We start from the raw sequence: 17,007 nt of genomic DNA on the forward strand, positions 1-17,007 counted from the left end.
CCAAAAGCCACAAAAACCAAAACCAACCCAAACAAAAAAAAAAAGTGAGGAACAAAATGAACATCTGAAGTCCTGTTTAAACAGAGCATGAAAATATTCAATCAGTCAGATTATGACCTTACTCTTGGGCTTTCTGTATAAATACTAGGAATCTGATAAAAAAGAAAGATGGATGAAATAGAATGTAAAAGTATCTAAGGACAGGGAGTTAGTGGCCACAAGGGAAACTTGGAGAGAAGATGATCACAAATTGGGGTAAGAAGTCAAACACAATTGGCAAATGCCAAGTCAGCACTGCTTCCAAATATCGTAAAATCAAGTGTGTTTTATTTCATAGAATCATGGAAGGGTTTGGGTTGGAAAGGACCTTAAGATCATCTAGTTCCAACCCCCCTGCCATGAGCAGGGACACCTTGTACTAAACCATGTCACCCCAGGCTCTGTCCCACCTGGCCTTGAACACTGACAGGGTTGGAGCATTCACAACTTCCTTGGGCAACCTATTCCAGTGCCTCACCACCCTCACTGTAAAGAACTTCTTCCTTGTATCTAACCTGAACTTCCCCTGTTATAAGTTTAAACCCATTACCCCTTGTCCTGTCGCTACAGTCTCTAACGAAGAGTCCCTCCCCAACATCCTATAAGGCCCCCTTCAGGTACTGGAAGGCTGCTATGAGGTTTCCACGCAGTCTTCTCTTCTCCAGGCTGAACAGCCCCAACTTTCTCAGCCTGTCTTCAAACGGGAGGTGCTCCAGCCCCCTTATCATCCTGGTGGCCCTCCTCTCGACTTGCTCCAACAGTTCCATGTCCTTTTTACGTTGAGGACACCAGAACTGGACACAATACTCCAAGTGAGGTCTCACAAGAGCAGAGTAGAGGGGCAGGATCAACTCCTTTGACCTACTGGTCTCGCTGGTCATCTACAATTATGCCATACTACTGACTTCCGAAGGAAAACATTAACAACAGCTGTTACATACACAGGAAATTAAAGTAATGCAAGCAAAAATACAATACTGTGTGACTTCAGTTACCCTGCTATAATGCTACATCAGGATACACAAGCTAAGTATTCAGCCAGAAAACCAGAGAATCATAGAATGGTTTGGGTTGGCAGGGGCCTTAAAGATCATATCTCATATATTATCTCTCATACATATAATATAACCATGTATCTCATAAAAAAAACTTCCAGCCAGCCTGCTCTTTTGAAAGGTGGAGATACAATAGAAGCTACAGTAGAATGTCAAACTAATTCTTTGCATCAGTGTTTGTTACAGATGAAGTCAGGTAGTTCCTATCCAGCCAACAGAAGCAGAATAGCTTTTCAAACAGAACTGCTGTTAGAAGAGTTACAATCACACTGTTCTTTTTTTTTATTGCTCTTTTAAATAAAATAAGTATGGCTCAACATAAAACCAATGAACTATGAGCTGTCGGTCTTTGCCCACAGATTAAAACAGCCTTCCAGAAAGCAATCTGGACTCAACTGTTAACACACCAGTTAATCTTCATGTTAATCCAACAAAAGCTGGCCCAATTATGAAAGAAAATGGAAAAAAAATTCCAAACCCCCACATGATCAAATGTAGCTTTGTAGTGAAAATTACACTTCACAAATGCATGTCAGCTCTTTGAAGGAGACCAGATTTTCACTGACAAGACTGTATCTGGATTTTTGGAGTTTTATACCAGTTTTATGTGAAAGGACCATAAAACAATTGTTGTCACAGGATGAAAGAGTCCTTTCATGAACTAAAGAAAATAGTTACAAGACTGAAAACAAAAGGTAGGATTATATGGGAAAATTTCACAAGGCTGAAGGGAGTCACAAGGTCAGCAAGGGAGTTCTCTTAAGCACATGAGTGAAGACCCAAGGTACTCAAAATTCTATATAATGTAGAAGAGAGGCTGAACAACAGGATGGAAAAATCTGTTAAAGATATTGAAATAATAATTTACAAAGCTCTCTTTTATATTATTAAAAAGTCTGCAAAATCAATAGAAATAAAATCAGTAAAAAGCTTGAAAAACTGGGAACAATTTCCCATTATTTCTCAAACAAACTCAAATGGCACACTGAAAAACAAATTTGAACCAAGGAATTCATTACTGCTTGATCTACTGGAAGCCCCTCAGTTTTACTTAGTTTTTCTAGGTTCAGAAAATGACTGGGTAAAATAATAAAAAATATTCCAATAAAAGGTAGTGACTAAAAATGTACAATTTCTAGTTGAGAGTCCCACAACTTGCAAACTGCTTGAACCTGGAGGAGCATGATCAAATGATCAAAACCCTGCTTTGTCCTTTTCATTATCCTTAGCATCTACTACTGCCTAAGACAAGATACTAAATTACACAGAGAACTGGTATAAGACACAAGAGTAGCATTTCTTACTAAACAACAGTAGAAAGTACAAATACGCTGGAATTGAAGAGGGAGCTTCCATATGCAAAATAATTACATATTACAGCATTAAAAGCTTTCTATCTTTTTTTGCATTTTTTAAAAAAGCTTATAATGCACCACAGCAAAACTGTAGGCTGGTTTAGAAACTAATTAGTTCAGGATTGGTTTACTGAACTTTATTACAGAAGCTTGATGGTAAGATGAAAACAAGTATTAAAGATTTAAAGAGTTAGTTTTACTCACTTGGGAGTATTTTGAGACCTCACTTGGAGTATTGTGTACAGTTCTGGTGTCCTCAACATAAAAAGGACATGGAGCTGTTGGAGCAAGTCCAGAGGAGGGCCATGAGGATGATCAGGGGGCTGGAGCACCTCCCATATGAAGACAGGCTGAGAAAGTTGGGGCTGTTCAGCCTGGAGAAGAGAAGACTGCGTGGAGACCTCATAGCAGCCTTCCAATGTCTGAAGGGGGCCTATAAGGATGTTGGGGAGGGACTCTTCATTAGGGACTGTAGTGGCAGGACAAGGGGTAATGGGTTTAAACTTAAACAGGGGAAGTTTAGATTAGATACAAGGAAGAAGTTCTTTACAGTGAGGGTGGTGAGGCACTGGAATAGGTTGCCCAAGGAAGTTGTGAATGCTCCAACCCTGGCGGTGTTCAAGGCCAGGTTGGACAGAGCCTTGGGCGACATAGTTTAGTGTGTGGTGTCCCTCCCTGCTCATGGCAGGAGGGTTGGAACTAGATGATCTTAAGGTCCTTTCCAACCCAAACCCTTCCATGATTCTAATTTACAGAAAATTGGGCTTGAAAAATACTACTAATAAAATTGGACCTCTTTCAAGAATACAAAGAAAATACTGTACAAACTTAAATATTACAGAAATTTGTTTTTTATATTCAACATGCACGATTCAAATAGCCAGGTGCTTACATTTTTTGTACTCTGATTTTTCAATTTACTTAGCAGAACAAACAGTAAAATTGAAAATTTTTAAAGTGAAAGTAACCAGTTCCTAAACAAAGACATTAAAAATCTTACTGACCTGTGTGCGTCTTAACATGACAATCCAGAGTGGATTTTACAGTGAAACTCTTTCCACATTCTTCACACTTATACGGCTTCTCTCCAGTGTGGATACGAACATGCCTAATAATTCCAGAATACATGTATATGTGAATCTCTACTTTTATGTCCGTTTATAGAAGATTTATTTTGTATCTTACTAATTTCAGAACTGAATACTTACATTAACATTACATTAAGCAGAACTAATAAAAATGATGATTGAAGTATTTGCCTTTTTTCAAACTGACTTTTACATGTTTTTACATGCAAGTCCTATAGCAAGAAAAAGTAACTGACTCTAAAACTTCATAATAATCATTTTAATACTGCAGGAAAAGAAATATGAAAAGACTGGTTCAGTCACATTCAGAATATGTAATATTTTGAAACATACTTTTAGATCATTCTGAAAAAACGTATACAGATGAAAGTCAAACTTTAGCTTAGGCATAAGGTGTTACATGAAACTGTTACTGCTAGGTTACTGGAGAACAATTTGGAAAATTGAAAATACACAAAACTTTTCCATTCCTTACCTGACTAAATCACTGGGTTTTTTAAAGCTCTTGGGGCAATAACTACAACAGTTGGCATATTTGGGCTCAGCTTCCAGTTCTGCTTGCTTATCTTTGATCTCACTAATTCTGTCTTTCTCTGCAGCAGACTGGACAAGAACCTTTTCTGAGACAGTGGCAGTTTCTCGAGGCCTAATCTTCGCCAGTTCTGCTGTTTCTTCTTCTGTAAAAGTTATGACACCAGGACGAGATTTTCTGGATGTTCTTTCAGAGTTTTCATCATCATCTTCACATGCAACTATTTAAAAAAAAATAATAATCAAACCCAAAACAAAACAGCACATGTCTGTTTAGTTTAATCTGTCAGCTGAAATGACAAAAATAGAAGGGTTTAATAATAAACACCTGGCCACTACATTACATGCTTGGACTCAAATCTCTTTCAGAGGTCTAACTCCTCATGTCTGTACTTCTTTTAAATAAAGCTGGATTTATAATTCTGATTTTTACAGTAATTAAATACAGGTATAAGTAATTTAGCACAAAAAAAAATTAAGTTCTACGTTCGTGACACACTAAAATAACAATTTAATGTACAATACCTTGAATACACTGGACAGACTCCTGGAAAACTGATTTCTTTAAACAATTTACATAACAGAGCAGTTTCAGTGGCTCTGGATATTAGACATTATCCATTCTGGAAGGCCAATTTTTAACATTACTGTTAAAGAATTCACATAATCCACTGAAACATCTGTACTTGTTATGTAGTAAGGACTGTAAGAATAAAATTGAAATAATTTACCTCCCCCTCCTGTTTCTGTAGCTGCTGCTACAGCTGAGGAGACCGCCTGATGTTTTTTCATATGTTTTTTGCAGTGAACAGTTGTTCGAAAGCTTTCATCACAGAACGGGCACTTGTAAGGCTTCATGCTCATGTGAGTTGCCATGTGCCTGGTAAGGCTGCCATTAGTTGTGAAGGAGGTATTGCAAATGCTACAGCTGAATGCTTTAACTCCTTGAAGTAACAGAAACAAATAAGTAGCATGCCATTTAAGTTTACTTATACAGGATATATACAAAACCCAAATGTAACTTAGGCTAATATGGAGCTAGTATACGCTGTTACCTGTATGGGTCTTCTCATGTGACTTAAGAACTCCTGAGGAAACAAAGCCACGGCCACAGAGTTGGCATTTATAAGGTTTCTCACCAGTATGTGATCGTACATGTTGTTTCAAATGGCTGGATTTCTTAAAACCCTTGTTGCAATATTCACACCTATTAGAAAAAAATTGTTTTCATTAATTGCATATAATTACTACCCATAAAATATTCAAGAAGTTCTGTGACAGAACCTAGAAGTATAACAAACCTATATGAACGCTTGCTTTGATCTTCATTATCCTCAAGAAAATGAGGCCGTTGGGCATGCAGTTCAAGTTCTTCTTGTGATGACTGGTCTTGTATCAAGCGGGTAGTCTAGAAATCAAAGCGTCAAGTAAATTGCAGTAACGCAATACTAAAAGTCACACAAACAGGCAAATAAAAATTACAGCACTTACATAGTCAACACAAGTAATCAAATTTATGCTTTCACACATTTCTGTAAAAAAATAAAAGAGTGCGATACGGTATCTTACTCCTTCATAGTGAGAAGGAAAGCAGCAAAATGTGCATCTGCTGAATTGGAAGAAACAGACAAAATGATGCACTTACACCTCCCTGTGAATCATGTCCCAAGTCTTGCAGATTTTCTAGTGTTTGAGGGGTTAAATTTAACACCGAAGCAGCCATTTTAAACAGTACAGAGCCCCATGCTACATATAAAAATGCACAGTGTTGCTGAGACTTCACTATATTTTTAACAGATTCTCCTTTTAAGCATAAACCATGACAGAATAATCCTCGAGAATGCCAGCATGTTTTAAAATTAAGAAAACCGCAAAGCCTGTAGGCTCTTCCAGATCCTAAAATCCACTTCAGTTCTCTAACTGACATCTGTCCTTTACAAACAAGCATGAAAGGACAATAATTCATTCAGGTCATCATGGTAAACACATTACTACAGATGTTCACTATGCTAGGTATTGCTACCATTATAAAAAGTTGTATTTAAGCTGTATTTTTAGCAATTAAGTTCTTCTATAGATTTAACCAAATGAGAATGACAATAGAATACCATAAACTGCAATATGCAAGCTCCATGATTGATCACTACACATTTTGATGTTATTTTTATTGCTTGATCATATCTATATCAATATGAACTCAATAACCAGGACAGCATATAGTGCAATAATGTAAAATTCTTTTATAACATTAGGTCTTTTCCTTAGTTTTAGACTTGCAATACAACTTTACAGCACTATATTCTTTTTTAAGGCTAAAGAATCTAAATGTACAACTCATTTTTTAGAAACATGTAACAAGGTCACTTATCCTCCACCCACCCTTTGATTTTCCAGTTGTTAAACATAAGCAATCTAGAAAAGATACCACAAAACTTTTCTGACTTTTAAGGTTGCCTAATTACTGATTAAATAGTTCAAAGAAACTCATCACTGAACACAGAATTCTGCCTTCCAGCAGTACTTACTACATTAATAGTGTCTGTATTTGGAACCTGAAGAAGGGCTGGTGGATGATAACTCGTTGAAAGAGCCTGAGATTCAAGTGTGCTTGAATCCTGCAGCTGCTGTACAGCTGGAAATTGAGTCTGTTGATTGTAGCTATCATTCACTGTAAAACCTGCCAGAAATCGAAGAGTCATAAACCTGGAAAACACACTGAACTGGATTTTGAATAACACCACATATTTTCGAAGACTACCTTCAAAATAGATTAAGTGGTATTACCATACAGTAATACTTATTTTATACTCTTCACTGTTGAGTGTCAAAATACACGAATATTTCTGGCATCTACATAATATGCATAATAGGGCTACTTACCATTAGCTGGAATTCTATTGGAAAATCTCCTCCACAGAAAAACACTGTTTGAAGTTTCTTCAGGGTGCCACAATTACCTTAGAGCCATTGAAATTTTGAATTTCTTGTATGTAAGCATGCATGTGTCAAACAGGTTGACCCATCTCCCTTTATCCACGTTGGTACCACGCTCCCTTAACTACACTGAAAGCCGATCACAAGGATGCAAAGCTCAGTGGGGAGGATGGCGGGTGAGTGGAGGAGATGACCCAATAGGAGAACTCCAGTTTCTGATAAAGTAACCCCTTTTTCTCCTACTATGGATCTCCTCCACATATTCCCACTCTTTAGATAATAGTAAAGTAGAGCCTCTCAAAGGCAAACTGCAAAGTAAAAAATAATCATATATTTTTATTCACATTTCCAGTATCAAAACCTGAAATGTTATTTGGTTTTGTTCTTCTGAAATATCAGATCTTAATCACCTCCTTTTCTAAACAAATGAATGAAATTATAGCATCAATGATTCAGAGCCAGGAAAGTATAGCTCAAATTGCAGGGGTTTTTAATGATATCAGAGGTGTCCTTTTATCAACCCCTCTAAGCCCTAATACTTCTATTAAAAAAAAAAAATAATAAACCAATGTTATGTGGAAAAAAAATGAAACCATAAGTACGAGTAATTGAAATAAGGGCAGCAATTTTATTCTTTCTGTGCAGTTTGCCTTTAGTGGACAATAAGGATGAAGATTATGAAAACAGGGCAGAAACAAACCCACATCAGATGATCACAGTATCAAAGGCCAAAAAACAATGCTTAAAGAACAGTATGAATTACAGTATATAAAAACCTGGGATGTGTTAAGTTTAAGCACAAATTTTCCCAAAAAACACTTTCCACAGCCCATGAATACTGTTACTGATACAGGAAAAAAAAAAACCCTACTTGTATGCTCTTGCTTATACCACAGGATGAAAACCAACAGATGTAAACAAATTTTGAAAGCACTATTAGTCAGGTTGTAATTTATCCTAATGCGGCAACTTGTGTATTATTTTGTCTCCTAGAACTACCAAGATTACAAGAAGTAAAGATTCAACAAGTTGAACCTTGCACCTCAATTACTTTTAGTGAAATGACAAATCAAAAAAGTAGCCTTAAGAATAGTGATGCAAAGCTTTACCGTGATAAGAGGGCTGCTAATTTCTGTTTTCAAATGCATTTTAAAAGTACCTTTATGGAAGAATAGGATTCACACTACACTTGATGAGAACACAGAAAACCAAGCCTCGAGAAACTACAGCAGGAAGTGATATAACTTCCATGTCCTACATAAAAAAAGGGACGTAACCATTAAATGTACAAAGAAACAGCTACCTAAAAAATGGCAATTTTTCAACTCTTAAGTAATTTTTACTAACTAAGGAGGAAAACAGAAGTCACTGTACTATGACCTGTTTCACTTCACTGTGTTTCACTAAAAGCAATTATTGGCATCCTGCAAAATTTCCCAGACTCATGCAACAAAATGCTCGGAAGAAAAATTCTGAATTTAGAGGTATCTGGGGCAAACTGAAGAAAGAAATACTACTTCTAAAAGTAGTTCTGGAATAAATATAAACCAATGCCGTAACAAGCACATACATGACGCTTCCCCATTTTGCCCTAGTATGAAGGTCAATTTCCATTCAAATTTTAAAATGATCTGACAATTTTGAGCATGCTAAAAGAATCTGGTACCAGCATACTATTTCCACACTGCAGTATTAAAAAAAACAACCCAAACCAAACACCAAAACCCAGACATTTAGTCTGAGAGAGATAAAAATGCATTTCAGTAACTTCATTTTCCGCTCTTGTTTTCATCATTATATATTGTTTCTCAGAAGCTTTTGGTTAACTTTCAAAGAACAAAGAGCATCTTAAGCTCTGTATAGTAAGGGGAGTCTTTTACTACAAAGTCCCGTAAACTTGCAACTGGATTTTGTGTTATTTCAGTACAAACATTTGCATTGCTTGTTTTTCGTTGCCTCCCAACCTATTCTTTTCTACATTAACAAATACTAAAAATATAGATTACACTGCAAATCAGTTTACTATTGGAAAAGTATGTCTTGGAACATGAGTACGAGAAAACGGCATGGTAGCTCATAGCAAATACCGTATCTTAGTTTAGACAAACTTGGAAGTCTTTACTGACGGATCATTTGACTTCTAACATTAGAAACGTATCTATATGCATCTCAGTGAAGGTCAGTCACTAGCAATTCAGTGTTCTGCAGCTTTGCTTCCTAGGCAACTTTTAGACCCAGCTGAATCAATGTGTAAGTAGTTACTGAAAGAACTGGAATTCTGAGTCCTGAGATTGCAGATCAACTTCTTAAGAAAAAATAAAATAACAACCCAGCAGTCTGATGGAAAGGGTATATTTGTATGGGCTGAAGAATAACAGTATCTGGATTTCTTATAGTTTTTCAAGACCATTGTCCTATCACCGCTAACTAATTATTAACATTCAACCATGCCTACAGGGAGACTTTAAAAGGAAGACAATCTATACAAAAACATATTTGTTGACAGATGGTAATTCAATAACTCGAAGACATTTTCTGATAAAAGATCCATTTGGTTGTTCTGACTTCACTAAAAGGTCTTCAAATGAAGACATCTGAATATGTAAACTACAAAGAACGCAAGTCCTTCCTCCCAGTTTTCAAATCTAGCTCAAATGAATAATAAATTATGATACAGCAGCACCTTCACGAGATCTGCCCTTCTTCACAAGTCTGAGCATATCAAGAAGAAAATCTTTCTGAACAAACCAGAAATTCTGTAGAAGTATTACAAACAAATCTGAAAGAATAAACAAAATTCTGACAGGTCTGTGCAGATCTAGAGATCAGCCTCATCTGTCTGAAATGAAAACATTTTTTTTTTTTCTTAAAAACAGAAGAAAGAAAAATAAACCTACTGAAGATTTTTTTTAAAACTCCTACATTGTTTTATTAATAAACACGGAGTCAAAATATTTTAATGAGATTACAGCCTAAAAATACCAAGAATAAAAAAGATACAGTGTTTTAAGCTTGAATGTTCTGCCTAGCTGATAGGAAAAAGAAATTAGGAGCATGAAGCACAGATGCAGACATAGGGAGAGGGTCGACCAATTTAACGCATGCATCCGCGCAAATGCTTACCTACCTGAAATTCAAAAATTTTGAAGGGCTCCAGGATCTTCAAGAAAACTTCAAAGAGTTGGGAATCTGTGGATGAGATTCCAAGTAGAATAGGAGACATCTTATACAAATGAGACTTAAAAACAAAACCACACACCACAAATGTTCTGATTCTCTGTACCAATTTTAGAATGTATCGATGATCAGCCCAGATTTCTGATGATGAAAAAATTGTTTTGTGAGATCTAGAAGAGTCTCCTCCCAAGAAATCACCCAGTATTCAACAGTTATTTAATGGAGAAGATACACATACATAGAAACTGAAGTCTAAATAAGATAACAAAACGTGGTTTACATATTGGATTTTCAAATTCAAAGGAGCCATAAAAACCCAACAAAACCCACAACCCACTCTTGAGAGAAACAGTTAAAAACTGCACTTTTTTTTTCCTGTAGTCTCATCTGATACATTTGGAAAACTGTAAAAGCTAACCAATGAAAGCAATCCATGGGGTTTTAACAGGACCAGGTTCAGTCTTGTTTAATGAAGGCAGAGTGTTTTATGTTTTTTCCTCAGTTACATAAAAAGCAGCACAACCTAGAGAATCAGAATCAGCAGCAAATTATACTGTTTCTTCAGTGTCTTGCAACTGATTGCAGTCAATTACGTTTTTACAAAAGATCCTACACAATTAAACAGGGAATGAAATTAAGAACAGAGAAGTTTAAGCAGATGGAATACCAGTTACTGATTCATCAGTTACATAAACATGGACCTATTTGCTAGAGTCAGAAACAAGGAGAAAGATCAACTGGCTAGACAGTGAGAAATGCCCTTGAACAAAGCCCTCTTCCTTGCCCTGTCTCCCCCCCAAAACCAAACAAACAAAAAAAAACCCCATCAAACCACATATAAACTAGTAGCTTCATGTCAAACAACTCAAGAAATCCATCTGTGAAAAGCAAAAGGAACAGTCATTTATTTCTTCATCCTCTGCAAGCTACATAAGCCTTACACATTTTTCAATATTTTGTAGGGGAGAAAAGTTTCCAAATGTTTACAATATCTTAATTCATTACTTATGTAGCATTATAAAATACAAAAGGATGTATACTTAGGGGGAAAGTTGTGTAAACTGCCTACTGCCACAGCAATTTCAAACCCAGTTAAGGAAAGAATATGAAACGCCTATATGAAATAACTATAAACCCTGGTTTTGCAAGTTCTCTGCATTGCGGTTAGTCTGAAATGTTTTGATAACTATGCTGTAAAGCCAGATTTATAGAAATTGCTTTAGAAACCTTTATTTATTACTAACCTTGTGATAAGCCCTGTTGATCAAATGGCTGCTGTGTTATAGCTTGCTGTTCAAACTGAGTGATGTTTTCCTGTAAAGCATGCTGGGATGTCACAAATCTATCTGAAATTGGGAAAGAAGGGGGGGGAAAGAAGGAAAAAAATATCAAGAAAAAATTATTTCATTAACAGCATTAACTACACAATTCGGTTGTTCTCAAAACCCAACATTTTAGAGTCATTTGAATTTTTACTGCATTAAAAAATAATTTTTAAAAGTTAGCTGAGTAGGTATTTAAATCTTTGTTTATTGTAGCCTTTATCTATATTCCTCTGTAGTACTTATTAACTCATTACACACTAAATGGTGCAAACCTTCAACAGTCTTTTTATTTTTAACAGTAAACACCAATGAAAGAAAGAAATTGTACAATACACTTTAAGTAGGTAGTTTCTACTCTGTTTTCCTAATTGTTCCCTTGCATTGTATTGCAACTTATGAAGTCAGACTAATTTGAGAACTTGTTATTTGAGAACTTGTAAATTACCTCATTATAAACCTATCGTATTTTAAATACTCACCCTCATCTTGTTCTAAAGGCTGATCAGTCAATTGTTGTTCTAGTGCTGTTTCTTCCGTGCCTACTACTGGCTGTTGGTCTAACTCTAAAATAGCTTGCTGATCTGTTGCAACAGCTTCTGACTGCTGTAGCTCATCACTTTCAATCTCCACTTGCATCTGTGTAGAAACATGAATGCTCTGCTGATCTACCGTAGAATCATCTATTGAGGCAGACTGTTCATGTTGCTGAAGTTGCTGTGCAAGTTCATATCTGCAAAAAAAGATAAGGTCTTTTTATGGCTACAGTTAAGACAGTTATCCTAACTATTTACATGAATAAATTTCTATTTTACACCATAATTTACTCTACCTTTGGAGCTACCTAAGTGTTTGGTACCTATAAACATCCTTATTCAATTACAAGCATTTGCTACAGAGCAATTCCAAGTTTTTACGGAAGGAGTACTGAAATACACTGTAAACATACCTATGAGTCTTCATGTGTTTTTTACAGTTTAGTGATGTTTTGAATGTTTTTTGACAATACGGACACATGTATGGTCGAAGGTCATTATGGATCCCCATATGTCGCCTGAGGCTACCACCAGTAGTGAAGGCCCCGTTGCATATAAGACACTTAAAAGCTTTCAATCCAGTGTGTGTTCTAATATGTGCTTTCAGAACTCCAGCTGACACAAAACCTCTTCCACACTGAGAGCACTTAAATGGCTTTTCACCAGTATGTGACCTTTTTAAGAGAAAGCAGAAGTTAAAGTAGATTTAAAATTTTGATTTATGAAGTTATTAAAAGACTAATTTTAAAATTAGCAAAATAAACCAAATTAAGACGACTGCTGTATGGATGGAAAAAAACTCAGTTAAGAAAATCCAGAAATTAAAGCTTTAATAAACAATCTGCATGTCATCATTAGCAGGACTGTGATGCTAGTCAGAAGCATGTCCAAAGCAATACTGTCTGACAGTTTTAATTATGTTCTACAGTCCAATCTCCTTTTCTGATCATAGTTCGCCCTAATTAAAACACTTGGGGTGATTTTTTCCATGCCAGATAATATACTAGGTTTTCAGACTAGTTATTGTCATTCACATGTATTTTCTTCAGTTCCACTAAAACAATGTCCACAGAAGTTTTGTGGGGAAAAAAAAATATCCAGTCCTCCTCATATTATATACTACTACTACTACATTTAATAACAAAGCTTTTGGGAAAAGAATTGTGCCCATCCTGAACACCCCCTGAACAGGTACAGTACAACCGGTCTTTCAGACTGTGAAAGTAATATTCAAGTGGGTAAACTCTTTATCAGTATGTCCCACTCACTATATCCTTCCTTCCAGAGGTGCTAGAGTAATTTCCCATTCAGACTATATCGAGATATAAAACAGACTCATGGACAGGTTAGAAAATTGTGGAGTGTGCAATGAGAATTTTAAGGGTTATGAGTTTAGCACCCCAGAAGTGAGAGTTCAGAGGAAGGCAATGTGAATGCTAGGAAATGGAAGATAAAGGAAGCAAGTTTCAAGAAAATTGGGAAAAATCAGGGATGGCTTACGATTACAGTAGCCTTAGAAGGCTACGACCACCACATAAAGTGCCATAATAAAGTAGTATAACAGATAACTGTTTTGCTACCAATATACATCTATGGAAGTAAGCCTTGTACTGCTAGGACTACACGTAAGTATGAATTAGTCCAAAGCCTCCTCCAGCTTCACCAGAAGAATCAATTATCACTGGTTCACTACTTAAGCAATGGTAAAAAAGAGAAGTCTTTTCAGTGGAAATTACACAAATTTCATACATTTCCATAAATGCATTACATAAATTTCCTTTCTTCTTTGTATTTATTTTACCTGATGTGTTGTTTAAGATGGCAAGATTTTTTATAGGCTCGTTGGCAATAAAAACATTTGTATGGTCTGTCTCCATCATTGACAAAATTATTGTTAAAATAATTTTGGAAGAACTGGCTATTCCTTGGGATTGGTTGGATAAGACCTGCGCACATAAACACACACATAAAGGAAAAATTTGCAAAGTTACTCCAAAGTTTCAGTAGTCTGAAGAGCTAAATTTGAAAAAAGTGACTTAACTTTTAGTATGCAAGAATATAAAGAAAATCAGGATGCTTTCAGCATCTATTTAGCATTATATATATTCCGTTGTACATGGTGTCTATTTTAGTGATAGCTCTTTTATCCACAGGTCCACCTCATTACATTAAGCCTCACGTATGTCCAAAACAGGCATTAACTTCTTTTAAAGTTGACGGTTACAAATTTATTGCTAACCAGTTTCGCTCTACCAACTTCCACCTTAAGCAAATGTCATTTGGTCAACGTACCCCAGATACACATTATAATTTGACAAATATTTCATATGCATTTTGTGAAAAGTACAAAATACCAGGATACATATACTTGCCTTTACTTAAAGGCAAAAAAAAAAAAAAAAAAAAAGAAACAATGAAAATTTATTGCATTTGTACATAATCAACTTTGGCTAATCAGTCTTGCTAATTCTCTGGGTACCTACAAAAACTTATTATTATCAAATACTCTTTATACACTGGTTCCTGAAGTCATTCAAGTGTAGTTGTGGAAAATCAGTTACAAGTTCCTGCTACTAAACATTCAACTTATAATCCAAGAGTACACTGTCTGTCTCAGAAGGCAGCCAGCAGAAAGGCATCATCCCAAGCACCATGACAGAATGGGAACAGCTGCAGATTTCTCAGGTAAACAAACTCATCATTCATACATCTGTGAAAAGTACTCATCTCAATACTAATACACAAGGCTAAAGGAGTGATACAAAATCTCAACAAATATGCAGAAGATCCCTTATGATTCTAAGGTTTTCCTTTTATGCTCTCTCTTCCTTTTTCAGGCTACTTCATCTAGCATGCTACATTTCATATTCAAAAAGGAATGCCCAAGGGGTTTCTGCTGACTTCAAAGTGCAACTGAAAAGAGCAGAAGACAAGGAAATTCTCTCAATTTTGAGAAGAGATGGCAACAATGAAAAAAGAACAAGTTTACATGTCCCAGACTTCAAAAAGTTTATGTGTATATATAATACTTTTTACATATATATAAAAATACATATATGCCAAAATTTCCTTCATCTTCCCCAACTTCTGCTGGTCTAATAAAAATATCTGCCCTTAAAAAAAAAAAAAACAAAAAAGAACCCCACCAAAAAAACCCCAACAAAACAAAACCCCCCACCAAACGCACAACCCTACTTTCTGAATTCCTTTTGGCATTCTTCTGTGATGATAATTAGTAGACGCATACAGGAGATGATACAAATCCTCCAAATCAGAAGAAAAGAAACTCTGTATGACAAATATTTGCTCTCAAGTTATTCTTGATCACATAAAAGCAGAGTAATTCGGTTAACTCTTAGAAGAAATGACGGCTAACTTGTAAGCATATCCCAGGTTACACTGGTTCTGGTCTGAAGAAGCACTGCAGAAATCCCTTACAACATACATAACAGAAATAACAGAAATTCCTAATAGAACACTTCCAATCTGTTTACTCAACCTGCTCAACTCAGATAAATGAAACATTTCTCCAAACTGTTAGAATAGTTAAAGGTGGCTCTACACTCAATATGGCAAATCAGTAAAATAGTTCCAAGTGGAACACTCAATAAAAAGATACTCCTTCTCCTATCAGTTCCATCTTTGGAACCACAGGACATGCTAGAAAAATGACAATAAATTTTTGCATTTTCTAGTCAATGAATACCATCAACTGATGCAATAAAATGAAACAAACATAACATTTTGCAGACCTCTTAACAGACTTCTAGAATAATTTCAACTTTTTAAAAGAAGCCAAATATTTATCAACTTTTTTTTTCCTCAAAGCTGTCACTCAAAAATTAAGACTATTACAGAGCAACAATGCCAGTTTCTAGCACTAGCCTAAAATAAGTAAGATTTTTTTCCTGGAAACCATGGAAATATTGTCAGTGGGTTGGAAAAACATGACACCTTCTAGACAACTGGTGGAACTTATTTTCACATTGAACATTCCAGTATCAGCAGAGTTCATGTGCTACCAGTACCTGTAGGAAACAACTTTTACAGTATTTAAATTGTGGGTTTTTTCCAAAATCCAGAAATTCATTGCACAGATTTCAATTGTATCGGAATGCTTTTTCTTTAAAATCAAGAAACAGGACTGTACCTGCTTCCAGGGTTTACTCAAGAAAGAAACATTGTGTGATTCAAACATCTGAAGCTTTTGGCTAAGTTTTGTTGCTACTCTGAAAATTTAAGCTTCATATACCTGATACCAAAATAACCACTTCTCTTGCATACAGTAATTCTTGGAAGCAGTGAAAGCAAAAGGATCTTTAAAGAGTGAGAGTTAAAGATTTCATCAATATGAGATAAAGATATTACTAATATCATACTCTACTATACTAAGATGACTACACAACAGAGAAGGCAGGAGTCAAACCACAATGAAGAGTAAATGCCTTGCCCACTACACTGACCTCTACTGGACAACGAGACATACTGTCTTGATTGGGTTGTACAATTTACCTTCTTCCAAAACACGAGTTTATGTAATGTTGTAACAATTATTCTACAACAGAATTAAAATAACTCTATGTAGCACATTCCAGAATTACTCTGCCCTTTTTTGAAATATTACCACTAATGATTACCACTAATTCAGTTGAAGTCAATTACAACAAATACACTAAAATCATACAACGCACTAACTCATTAATATATGTAATCTGAATAAACATAAGAATAATCTAGGTCATGAACCATCATCTTTTCTGTAACAACAGTCTAATTCGACTCTTCTCCTAATGTAATGTAAAAATGCACTTTTTTTCTGGTAAGGATTATACAGTTTCTCTGTAAATAAAAAAGACTCTACTCAATAATTCTAGTACAAGCAAACTATAAAAAAAAGGCACTTTTCCAAAGCCTGATTTTTTCCAATGACTTATTTCAAAGTGCACCTGAGTAAGCTCTGATTAAACTGT

General features: G+C 35.6%; 1 protein-coding gene across 1 annotated transcript in view; it reads right to left on the reverse strand.

The window, feature by feature from the left end:
- ZNF236 (zinc finger protein 236) overlaps window positions 1-17,007 on the reverse strand; it is a 63,093-nt gene that overhangs the window by 17,775 nt on the left and 28,311 nt on the right. The window contains exons 12-21 of the mRNA XM_010020316.1: window positions 13,839-13,983; window positions 12,451-12,711; window positions 11,984-12,234; window positions 11,424-11,525; window positions 6,594-6,745; window positions 5,370-5,476; window positions 5,124-5,275; window positions 4,800-5,012; window positions 4,013-4,289; window positions 3,454-3,557 (exon numbers count right to left, since the gene is read on the reverse strand). Of these exons, the coding sequence (XP_010018618.1) occupies window positions 3,454-3,557; window positions 4,013-4,289; window positions 4,800-5,012; window positions 5,124-5,275; window positions 5,370-5,476; window positions 6,594-6,745; window positions 11,424-11,525; window positions 11,984-12,234; window positions 12,451-12,711; window positions 13,839-13,983 (1,764 nt within the window). The remainder of the gene's footprint in view (window positions 1-3,453; window positions 3,558-4,012; window positions 4,290-4,799; window positions 5,013-5,123; window positions 5,276-5,369; window positions 5,477-6,593; window positions 6,746-11,423; window positions 11,526-11,983; window positions 12,235-12,450; window positions 12,712-13,838; window positions 13,984-17,007) is intronic.

This window comes from Nestor notabilis, unplaced genomic scaffold (genome assembly GCF_000696875.1).
Source record: "Nestor notabilis isolate BGI_N333 unplaced genomic scaffold, ASM69687v1 scaffold2838, whole genome shotgun sequence".
Taxonomy (NCBI): domain Eukaryota; kingdom Metazoa; phylum Chordata; class Aves; order Psittaciformes; family Psittacidae; genus Nestor; species Nestor notabilis.